Source organism: Brachyistius frenatus, unplaced genomic scaffold (genome assembly GCF_029030835.1).
Source record: "Brachyistius frenatus isolate BFR_SWC_R1_liver_20210118 unplaced genomic scaffold, ASM2903083v1 Contig_349, whole genome shotgun sequence".
NCBI lineage: Eukaryota > Metazoa > Chordata > Actinopteri > Embiotocidae > Brachyistius > Brachyistius frenatus.
In genome coordinates this window covers 149,069-161,057 of record NW_027210948.1, presented here as the reverse complement: position 1 = coordinate 161,057, position 11,989 = coordinate 149,069, and the positions used below count along the sequence as shown (strand labels likewise).

The window sequence follows — 11,989 nt, the reverse complement described above, 5'->3', positions numbered from 1 at the left end:
GAACCAGGTTTAGGATGGAATCAGGATGGAACCAGGTTTAGGATGGAACCAGGTTTAGGATGGAACCAGGTTTAGGTTGGAACCAGGTTTAGGATGGAATCAGGATGGAACCAGGTTTAGGATGGAGCCAGGTTTAGGATGGAATCAGGATGGAACCAGGTTTAGGATGGAACCAGGTTTAGGTTGGAACCAGGTTTAGGATGGAACCAGGTTTAGGATGGAACCAGGATTAGGTTGGAACCAGGTTTAGGATGGAATCAGGATGGAACCAGGTTTAGGATGGAACCAGGTTTAGGATGGAATCAGGATGGAACTAGGTTTAGGATGGAACCTGGTTTAGGTTGGAACCAGATTTTGGATGGAACCTGGTTTAGGTTGGAACCAGGTTTAGGATGGAATCAGGATGGAACCAGGTTTAGGATGGAACTTGGTTTAGGTTGGAACCAGGTTCAGGATGGAACCAGGTTTAGGTTGGAACCAGGTTTAGGATGGAATCAAGATGGAACCAGGTTTAGGATGGAACCAGGTTTAGGTTGGAACCAGGTTTAGGATGGAACCAGGTTTAGGTTGGAACCAGGTTTAGGATGGAACCAGGTTTAGGATGGAATCAGGATGGAACAGGTTTAGGCTGGAACCAGGTTTAGGATGGAACCAGGTTTAGGATGGAATCAGGATGGAACCAGGTTTAGGTTGGAACCAGGTTTAGGATGGAACCAGATTTAGGATGGAATCAGGATGGAATCAGGTTTAGGATGGAATCAGGATGGAACCAGGTTTAGGTTGGAATCAGGATGGAACCAGGTTTAGGATGGAACCAGGTTTAGGATGGAACCAGGTTTAGGTTGGAACCAGCCTGTCACTGCGGGTCCCCACAGTGGTGGCTGGGCCAGTGTGAGTGTGTGCTGCGGTGCACCGTTAAGTACAGGAAGCAGCTCGGTAAGTACAGATGAACTGTCAGACCTGATTAAACATTAATGTGATGGAGATCTGGACCGGGGCCAAACGATTCCTGAAGACCGGGACCCTTTGGAACCTTCAGGGACCCTCAGAGACCTTCAGGGACTTTCAGGGGCCGTAAACCACATCATCCTCACCGCGCCGCCAGAAGTATGTGGACACACTCCAGGTCTCTGCAGACGATCGTCCACTGATCAACAGTGATGAAGACTCTTCGTGATGTGAGGAAGACCCGAATTCTTCCTCGCCTGATGAGATGACATCATATTTCTACTTCCTGTGGTTTCAGAGGGTCATGAACTGAATCTGTTTTCAGGTCTCCACCAACAGAAACAGTGCTGACCATAAGTATGTGGACGTTCCTCATCCACATCATCTTCATCCTTAGTTTCAGTTTAAAACCGACATCTTTAATCTTCGTTTCTCTAAAAGTTCAAACTGTTTTTAGTTTTTCAGTCGATGATAAAAACAGATTTTCTAGATTTATATTAAAGTCATGTGACGTGTGTGGAAGGTCACATGACTTTGATCGGATCACTTCTATAAAAGGAAGCAACGTATTAACTGACACAGCTGTAGTTTTAAAAGATCAGTTCTTCCAGAAAAACTTCACAGTATTCAACAGTTTGTCATTTTGCAAAATTTGGGAATTTTTTATGAAAAAAAACAAAACATCGTTGATATTCTTCTTTATCAGATAGTTCTTCCTATTTATTTCTAATTTCTGCAATTTTATCGCAAATGACGTCGTTATTTGAGAAAATCTAAAATGTTTCATCACAAAAAATGAGAATTTGAACTTTAATGTTTATTTTGCTGTTAAAATGTAAAATATTTTTACGTCACAATATAAAACATAATATTTAGAAATGTTTCAAGCTTAATCAGCATAAAATCTAAAAGTTTGTCTGAGCAGTGAGGTTCATCTGAAGGTCAAAGGTCACCTGTCAGTCAGTTCCCAGAGGTCTGTTAAACCAGCAGCTGTGTGAACGGATGATCAACAGGTTTCAGTTCTGAAGATTCATGTTGAGTTCAATTCTCAATAAAGACTCTAAAAATATCCTCCGACTCGTCTTCAGTCTAATTTCAGTTTATTTTCATTATTATTATTTATTTTCAGTTTTCTGTCTGACAGAATAAAATCCAAGTTTCCAGTTTAAATCTTCCTCAGACAGGAAAACTTTGAAGTGCTGATTTTCATCAGACAGCTGAGAGGTGATGAAGAGGAGGGGTGGTGTGAACCCGTGAGGAAGAGGAGGGAGCGCTTGATTCGGGCTCCTGCAGCTGACGGTGTTCAGCTGATGATTATTAAAAGGCTTTTAAAGGAGGATTATTCTGATGCATGAATACTGATGAGGCCGCAGCGCCGCTAATCACGTTAGCGGAACAATATTAGTGCGCCATTTGGGCTCGTTCCCACCACCTCCTCCTCTTCATCCTCCTCCTCCTCTCCTCTCTGTCTGTCTCCTCTCTGCTGTCCTTCATCCTCCTCTTGTCCTCTTGTCTTTACGCGTGCCAGTCACCTGCCGCTCCCTCCTCCTCCGGACTTCCCGTCGTCTTTTCGGGACTAAAGTGGCCTCTGATTGGGCGCGCGGGGCGGCTATAAAGGCGCGAGGACACCGGGACACACTCACTGAGAGCTTTTTGTTGAGGAAAGCTCATTAAAGCGTGTCCTCCTTCAATAAAGACGCGCCTCTCCGTGAAGAAAGTCCCGCTCGGCTTCGCGTGCTTGGCGGCTGCAGCCAAACTCTCGTGCGCTCCTCAAAGAGAAAGAAAGAGGAGAAAGCAGCCTTCATTGAGTCAAATCAATTGAAAAAACATTTGCAAATCTGCCATTATTCCTGGATTTTCCCTCCTTTCTCTCTCTTTAGTCTCTCGGGACAAAAGCGCGCAGTTTGGCACGGATCCGTTACGCACGGAGCTCCGGAGAGCTCGGTGCGGGGGAGCCGGCTGGAGGCCGCCGGGGGAGCGCTGGGAGCCGGCTGGAGGAGACACCGAGGCTCCCGGAGCTCCTGAAGCCGGCGGAGAGGCGGTGGAAGCCGGCGAACCAAGAAATGATTCCCAACATGAAATATGAATATTAAAACATCAAAACTTTCTTTCACCTTATATCTCATTAAAAAAGGAAGAACGAAAAGAAAGGAAGAAAATATAATTGTTTTCCTTTTGTACGTAAAATATTCAAACATTTAGTGCATAAAATATAGATATTTAAATCTAAATATTAATCTGGTAAATATTTAGACATCAAATAATAATAATAAAGTTCAAATGTCTGCAGGATTTCTCCTGCCGTGTTTCCATCAGAAACATCAACAGGTTTTCGTTTTCATCACATCTGTTTTTATTTCCCTTCAAACTCAAAGATTTTAATTTAATTTAATTTGATTGAGAATTTAATTCAAATTTTAAAGATGTTTGTTTTTAAAATGAAATTAATTCTGATGTTTCAACGTGTGTGTGTGTGTGTGTGTGTGTGTGTGTGTGTGTGTGTGTGTGTGTGTGTGTGTGTGTGTGTGTGTGTGTGTGTGTGTGTGTGTGTGTGTGTGTGTGTGTGTGTGTGTGTGTGTGTGTGTGTGTCTCGTGCTCATGAATGAATGTCGACAATAAATGTTTAAAAGCTCATAAATACAGATCAGAGTGAAAGAGAGAATAATAATCCTGTGGAGGAGGGGGGGGGAGGGAGGGGGGTGAAGAAAGCAGCTGTTGTCTTGGAAATCTGTCCTCTAATCTGTTTTCCTGCTCTGTCACTCACACTGCTGCTGCACCTCCTCCTCCTCCTCCTCCTCCTCCTCCTCCTCCTCCTCCTCCTCCTCCTCCTCCTCTTCCTCTTCCTCACATTCCACTGCTTTACATTCACTTTCACCTTTTTATTTAAAATACTGTGCAAAAATAAAAAGAATCTAAAAGCGTCAGCAGAACTTCTTAAGATATTTATTTATTCATTTGATTAATTTCCTTTTTATAAATAGTTTTATTTTCAATCTCCAGCTGATTTCTGAGTGTTTAATCTTCAATGTTTTCATATGAAGCCGCATCAATAAAAAGATCATCAATAATCTGACACACAACTGAAGCAGATTAAATACACGCTCTTATTTTGAAAATCAACACATTAAATCGACATTTAAACGTGTGACATAATGAAAAAGCTGCTTTTGTCTTTGGATCAAACATCAGATTTCACTCTCAACATGTGCTGCTGTATGTGAACATGTGCTGCTGTATGTGAACATGTGCTGCTGTATGTGAACACGCTAAACACACGTTGATCTGGAACATGTAGCAGTTTACGACTCTTTAAAGCGATGATGTCACAGACACGCCTGTAAACATGTTAACTCGTACAAACTTACCGACCGTGCCGCCAGCTTCAGGAGGTTCGCACTCTTCGTTGTCACGGTAACGGTGATAAACACATGATTAACGTTGAGAAACCGTCGCAGTTTGTGGCACCAAAACTAGCTAGCCTGAAGAAGAATGTTAAAAACGTTAACGACATACGACACTTCAAACAAGTCGATGTTTTTCACACGAAACACAAACAGCAAAGTTTTGTTCATAACAATATTCGTAGCTTCCTGGTTTGACAAGTTTAGGAGCCGTAAACTGCAGTACCACCGAGGGCCACCAGAGGGCTCTGAAAAACCCGGAATGAGTAACAGCGTAATTAATCACCGCACGATAAATGTTAGTGAAAATGTTCGTAGTCTCCGCATCTGAAGAGTTAAAGCAGAAGTTCCTTAAAGTGTAAAATCACCGAGGACCACTAGGGGCTGCCTCCAATAGACTCCGCCCCTCACTCATCTCCAGCTCGTCCAAATATGGTCACTTGTAGGTGATGATGCCGCCACTGTTTCAGCTTTGTTTCATGTTCCACTCCCCCTGGTGGCCGTTGGCAAGAAGTCAGGTGAGGTAGTTCCAGAGCGGGAGGAGGTCAGGGTGGACGGGTGGTCAACAAAACATCATGTTTGTTTCCTGTTCAAACTGATAACTCTTGGTGTTGACAACCACCTGTTTATCGTCGTCACCGTGACAACGGAGGTCCTCCACAAACAGCTTTAAAACATCAGTTTCACCTTTAGTTTGTTGTTTTGTGCTGACTGAGCCTTTAAACTGCTGCTGCTCTGTTCTTCAGAGTCTCTCCGGTGTCACGAGCCCGAGCTGTAACCGGAGCCAATAACAGCGCGTGCACCCCCTCCCCTCCCTTCCCCTCCCTTCCCCATCAGGGGAGGGGGTGTAGCGGCTCCGGTATATAGACCCCCCCACCCTCCGGCAGCAGCTTCACTGCAGCTCCTCCGACCTGCTCGCACTTTTATTTTCATCATTTTAACTTCAGTTTAAACCGGAAACTGTCACATTTATTTTATTTAACGAAACAAACTGCTTTTATTCTGATTTTATAAAAGATTAAAAAAAATATTTGTACATTTTCATTCCAGCAGGACGGTTCTGGATCTTTTTACAAACTTTTTCCACCGGGAGGATTTCCGTGTCCTCCGGTCCCTCCGGTTCCCCCGGCAGCCCGTCCGCGGCCCCCGGCTCCCCGCCATGGGCTCCGTGCTGCCCAGCTCCTCGCTGGGCCTGAAGCCGGGCTTCAAGCCGCAGCAGCCGCTCTCCCTCGCGGACATCATCACCTCGGACATCCTGCACAGCTTCCTGTACGGCCGCTGGAGGCACGTGCTGGGCGAGCAGCAGCATCACCTGCAGCACGAGGACCGCACCGGCTCGAGCCCGAAGACCGCGTTCACCGCAGAGGTGCTCGCGCAGTCCTTCTCCGGAGGTCAGTGACACGTGAAGGCTCCTTATTGATCCGGATCAATAACACAATCTGTCGTCGCTATTTAAACTGATTTCACAATAAATGTTGAACTGAAGAAAATTATTTTCAGGTCCTTTAATTTTTATTTGATCTTTTTTTTGTAGTTCTTTGGATGATTCGAAGAGTTTACACCAAAAACTGAGATCAGATCATTTAATAATTTTAACTATTGATCAGGAAAGAGCCAATTAAAATGCTCAATAATAACAGTCTAATGATCACTTTGAACTGATCACATCTTTTAATTAAAAACCTTTAACAATATTTTCACAGAAAAGTACATTTCTTCCAAGTTTCGACATAATTCCGTTTGATTTTGATTTAATTATTGATTGATTGGAATATTTGATTTGATCTGGTGTCTTAAAATAACTATTAATCTCAAAAACAATTTATTTTTGGAAACCAAAACTTTTTATTTCACAATTTAAAGACAGAAAACGGTTTAATTTAACTTTCAAACTGCTCTGTAAATATATATTTTTTTATAAAGTTTAGATAATTATTGAAAGCATTAATTATTGTTCCTTAATTATTCTCATAATCAGCCTTATCAATAACTGATCAGACCCTTTGAACTCCCTCCACCTGCCGCCGGTTAAACTCTAAATCATACAAAAAAATCTTCTCACTAATTATTTCATCAGTTAGCCTAAATAATGAACCAATCACCTGTTAGTCTTTAATTAATCCCTCAGATATCTGAACATGTTGCTGATTATTTGTTAATCGATCACTTTCTGTGTTTCTTCAAAATAAAGCTCCACCCGCGGCCTCGCTTTTTCTTAGTTTATTTTCAATTTTTACATCGTTTTAATGTGAAATTCGTTTCCGGTTTCGGTCAAATTCGTTCGGGATAATTTCGGAGGAGATGTCGGAAGTCGGTGCCGGTGTCCGGACCCCTCCGGTTTATTTTTAACGGAGTTATTTCTGCCCCACGCGGGGATTTAAACCCGTGTTTTCCCGCCGCTTCACGTTCCTCCTCGTGGAATTCATAAGCTATTTTTTTTCTCTTTTCTTCTTCTTCTGGTTTTTAATTCGGATTATCTTCCAGCTCTTTTATCTCCGTTTAAATCTCTTTCTCCTTTATGTCACAGCCGGTTTCACGCTCCGGTCCTGAGCGTGAAACCGGCTGTGACATAAAGGAGAAAGAGATTTGTATTATTTTACCACCTCATGGTTTCATTTTATAATTTTCTTTTTCTTTCTATATTATTACGGTTTAATATTTATAGACATTGATTTTCAGTTGTTTTCTCAAATTGAACGTGTTATTTTCCATTTCTCTGTTGGAGATGTTAACGTGTCCACTGAAGGAGAACAAGCAGCTTTTATTTCCGCTCTCCTTTTCCCGCTTTAAGGGACATCCGGCCGCTCTGGACTCACACAAACGTTGAATGCAGTTGGACACGGAGTGAAATGAATGTTGTGTTTTGTGTTCAGAGGTGCAGAAGTTGTCCAGCCTGGTTCTGCCCAGCGAGGTGATCATCGCCCAGAGCTCCGTCCCAGGTAAACACCAACATCTGCCTCACACCTGGAACACCTGGAGCACCTGGAACTTTAATGGTTCCTTTCATTCTAGTGATTTGTTTTGTTTCCTGTATGTACTCCGTAAAATGTCCCTTTTTTGGGGGTATTTTCACAAACTAAACTAGAATAATATTTTAGTTGTCTTTGGTAATCTGGTCCAGGTCTGACCCCGTCTAAGTGAAGTGGTTTTGGTTTTGGATCTGGACCGGGTCTAACGTGGGCCCTTGACTTTCCTCTTTAAGTGTCGAATCAGAAGCCGACTTCAGCGTTGATTTCACTGATCGATTTATTCCCGTAAAACATGAAATCAACAACAGCTGGTATCGATGAGGGTTTCTGTGTTGCAGGAGAAGGTCTCGGCATCTTCTCAAAGACTTGGATCAAAGCGGGAACAGAGATGGGCCCGTTTACGGGCCGCCTCATCTCACCTGAACACATCGACCTGTTCAAGAACAACAACCTGATGTGGGAGGTAAACGTCACTGACTCGTTAGATGGCTAGATAACTAACTAACTGGTAAACGTGACTGACTCATTAACAAACTAACTAAACCAACCTGGTAAACTAAGTACGTCTGTGTTGCTGCTCAGGTGTTCAACGAGGACGGGTCGGTCCGGTACTTCATCGATGCGAGTCAGGAGGACCAACGCAGCTGGATGACGTACATCAAGTGTGCGCGGAACGAGCAGGAGCAGAACCTGGAGGTGGTTCAGATCGGCAGCAGCATCTTCTACAAGGCTGTGGAGGTCAGTGAACGCATCACCAGCAGGATGACGTCATCTCTGACGTCCGTCTTAAAGAAACGTCCATTAATCCAGAGGAACACAGTTCAGAAGTCCTGAGAATCTGTCGGATTTGAAGTTTCCTTCAGTTTCACAGTGATCAGTGACGTTTGTCTGATTACCCATGATGCACCGCAGACGGGTGCTGCTGCTTCATCGAACAACATGTAAACGACATGTTGATCAAAATAAACAACTTCAACTTTGAGAATTTTTTTTTTTACTAAAACAAAAAACCTGTTGAAGAAAAAAACATTTTGGGTTTTTAAACGTAAATAAGGAAGAGAGAGAGAAAAACAAACAAACAAACAAACAAACAAACAAACAAACAGGACCTGATGTTTGTCTTTTATTTACAGCAGGTATATGGATCATTAGTTTAACTTCTACTCGTGTACTTGTCACTTCTGCTGCAGTCTGCAGTGGGATGAGTTCAGTCTGTGGCGCCCCCTGCTGGTGGAATCATGAACTGCATTAAACGTACAGACAACAAATACTGATGCATATAATTCAGTCCTGCACTAAACATAAAAATGTCCGTCACTGTTTTATGATTTAAATATTTACATGTTGTTCACATGTTGTTTACATTTTCACACTTTCACTGCAAACAGATGAAGGACTTTACATTTAGTTCAACATTGTAAATTTACAAACTGTGAAACACAAACACATGAATATAAATACATATCATAATATATTCAGCCAAACATCAACATTATTAAATAATAAATTCAAACTATTCAAACGCATGAAGGAAAATCAAAGCTTTTAATCAATGCAGAGAAGAAATGTTGTTTTTACATGAAAAATAATGAAGATTATAAAAATGTTGTAAATCCAATAATAAATCAGTCAGCTTCATGTTTTATAAAATCTTCACGTTTTCTGAATTATGAAAATAACAGGATCAGAAAATACTCGAGTAAAGAAGAAGGAACTGAAATCTGTAGTCTGATAGTGACCGTCAACAAACAACAAACATAAACAACAAACATCTCTGTGTTTATGTTCTGGAACAACAACAATAATAATAATAACAATAATAACTAATAATTATCGTAATAATAGTAATATTTTATAAAACACGTTTGAAAATCAAAATGCTTCTCAGTAAAATTCTATTCAAATAATTACTTCTCAATAAAAACAAATCCAACCGATAATAAATAGTTATTGATTATTGATGTTGGTGTTTGTTTCCTCCTCAGACGATCCCTCCGGATCAGGAGCTGCTCGTCTGGTACGGAAACTCTCACAACACCTTCCTGGGAATCCCGGGAATTCCTGGAGGAGACGACGAGCAGAGCAAGAAGACCAAGAGCGGTGAGATCACTGATTATTATTATTATTATTGATTATTGATTGAGAATCTACGAACGATGAGCCACAGATATTTTAATTCACTGAAACAGGCAGTCTCACATATAAAAATCAATTACTGATCAGTTTATTAGTTTGAAATATTTCTGTTTGTTTCGTCAGATTGATGTTTTCATCAGATTCATAATTAATCAATTAATCAATCAATCAAACTTTATCAGTGAATCAGCTGATGATCCGTTTGGAAGTTAAAATCAATAGGAAAACAAATAATGGAAATAAAATAATAATAATAATTACACATTTTAATAAAACAATAAATGTAGATTTATGTTTTTAAATCAATAATAATTATTAAGCTGCTTCACGTTTTTTTCTTGTTAATCTTGAGATTTAACAATATTAACCATGATTTTACTTCTACTGTAATTATTCTACTGTTATTAAATGTCATCAATATCATAGTTATAATATGTGAAGTAGATTAATGCTGCCGAGTTGTTCTGTTTTTATTATTTTATTCATGTCAGTTTGATGAACACACTGATGAGATCATTAGAAAGAACATGAAATAAAATGTGAAGTTTTCTTTTAAAAGTCAGACAGAAAACAGAAAATAAAATGAAGTGAGTCAGAAATAAGACGAAAGTCGTTTTCCTGCTCGGAAACGTATTCAGAGGCAGAAAATAAATTCACCTGCCGACCTCTGACCTTTGACCTCAGGGGCGGGGCCTTCGTTACGTCCCTTTAACCTTCCTCCTCCCTCCTCTTCCTCACAGATGAGTTCCACACCTGTGAAGGCTCCTCCTCCTCCTCCTCCTCGTCCTCCTCCTCATCATCCTCCTTCACCTCCTCCTCCTCCTCCTCTTCCTCCTCCTCCTCCTCCTCCTCGAGTCTGAGCCGCATGCGCTGCGTCATCTGCCACCGCGGCTTCAACTCGCGCAGCAACCTGCGCTCTCACATGCGCATCCACACGCTGGACAAACCGTTCGTCTGCCGCTTCTGCAACCGGCGCTTCAGCCAGTCGTCCACGCTGAGGAACCACGTGCGCCTCCACACCGGCGAGCGGCCCTACAAGTGTCACGTCTGCCAGTCCGCCTACTCGCAGCTCGCCGGCCTCAGGGCGCACCAGAAGAGCGCCCGGCACCGGCCCACCGGGGGGGGGGATGCCGGGGCCCCGGGGGGAGGGGTGGTGGTGGGGGGAGGGGGAGGAAGGGGAGGGGGAGGAGTCCACTCAACTTCTCCGACTCACCCGCCGCAGCTGACCGCCGTGCCTCACCCGGCATCACTGGTCCACCACATCCCCACCATGGTGCTGTGAGGGGGGGCGGGTGAGGGGGGAGAGGGGAGGGGGGAGGAGGAGGAGGGGGAGGTGAAGGAGGATGATGAGGAGGAGGAGGAGGGGGTTTTGCATGGCGACACTGTTCCGTTGATGTCTTTGAGGTTGTTGACGTCTTTGTTGACGTCTTTGTTGATGTCTTTGAGGTTGTTGACGTCTTTGTTGATGTCTTTGAGGTTGTTGACGTCTTTGAGGTTGTTGACGTCTTTGTTGACGTCTTTGAGGTTGTTGACGTCTTTGTTGACGTCTTTGAGGTTGTTGACGTCTTTGAGGTTGTTGACGTCTTTGTTGACGTCTTTGAGGTTGTTGACGTCTTTGAAGTTGTTGACGTCTTTGTTGACGTCTTTGAGGTTGTTGACGTCTTTGAGGTTGTTGATGTCTTTGTTGACGTCTTTGCATGTTTGTGACATCACGAGTTTCTGACGGTCGTCCTGCTGGTCGGTCACACGTGCTAACGGGTTAGCATCCGGTGGCCGGTGACGTCACGACGTCAGCGTGATCACATGATCAGCCTTCATTCATGGAAACAGGAATTTCGTCACAGTTTTGCATCTAGTTTGAGTTCAGCTTCGTTAATCCTTCAAGAAACCAGAGAAATAACAGAATCAAGTTTAAACTCGAAGCTACAAACGTTGCTCCTGAATGCTAACCCAGTGCTAACACGTTAGCTTACACAATGTAGCTTTATTTAAAAACAAAACGTTATGCTAAAACATCAGCAAAGTCAAATCCGAAAAATGTCATCTGTTTTTCTTTATTTGTTTGTGTGTTTAATGACAAATACAAAATCACATTTTGGGTGTTTTGCACGAGATTAGCTCCATGCTAACGTGTTAGCTAAAATCTCTCCAGATTCCTGTGAAGATCTTCACTTCATATTCAAAGAGGCAGAGCCTGAAATGTTAAATATTCTAATACTATGTTTATTAGTAATGTTATTCTTGGTTTCTGTCTTTATTTCCGGTTGAGGCTCCAGCTGACAGCTGATTGGCCGGTTTCCCTCCTGTGATGTAAATAAGCTGAAAACTGTCAAAGAGAAGAATATTAACGAGATGTGCTTAAAGCCCAGAATATAATTCAACTGTCACTTTATCTCTGTATATGTCTATTTCCGAGGTCATGTATGACACACGGATCAGTATATGATGTTGACTTGTATAAAGGACGCTGTACTTGAGCTTTATACTCTGAATAAAGTTTGACTACTTGACTTCACTCTGCGTCTCGAATCCTTT

General features: G+C 42.4%; 1 protein-coding gene across 1 annotated transcript; it reads left to right on the top strand.

Moving 5' to 3' along the window:
* The first annotated feature begins 5,373 nt into the window (after positions 1-5,373).
* On the top strand, positions 5,374-10,736 carry prdm12b (PR domain containing 12b). The gene is made up of 6 exons (XM_069723863.1): positions 5,374-5,740; positions 7,223-7,288; positions 7,657-7,781; positions 7,901-8,056; positions 9,304-9,418; positions 10,195-10,736. Exons 1-6 carry the CDS (start codon positions 5,509-5,511, stop codon positions 10,734-10,736), a joined length of 1,236 nt encoding a protein of 411 aa, XP_069579964.1. The 5' UTR covers positions 5,374-5,508.
* Positions 10,737-11,989: the final 1,253 nt, after the last annotated feature.

Coding starts and splice junctions, on each gene's coding strand:
- prdm12b (XM_069723863.1), top strand. CDS start 5,509: ATGGGCTCCGTGCTGCCCAGCTCCTCGCTGGGCCTGAAGCCGGGCTTC. Junction 7,289..7,656: donor CGCCCAGAGCTCCGTCCCAG/GTAAACACCAAC, acceptor TCTGTGTTGCAG/GAGAAGGTCTCGGCATCTTC. Junction 7,782..7,900: donor ACAACAACCTGATGTGGGAG/GTAAACGTCACT, acceptor GTTGCTGCTCAG/GTGTTCAACGAGGACGGGTC.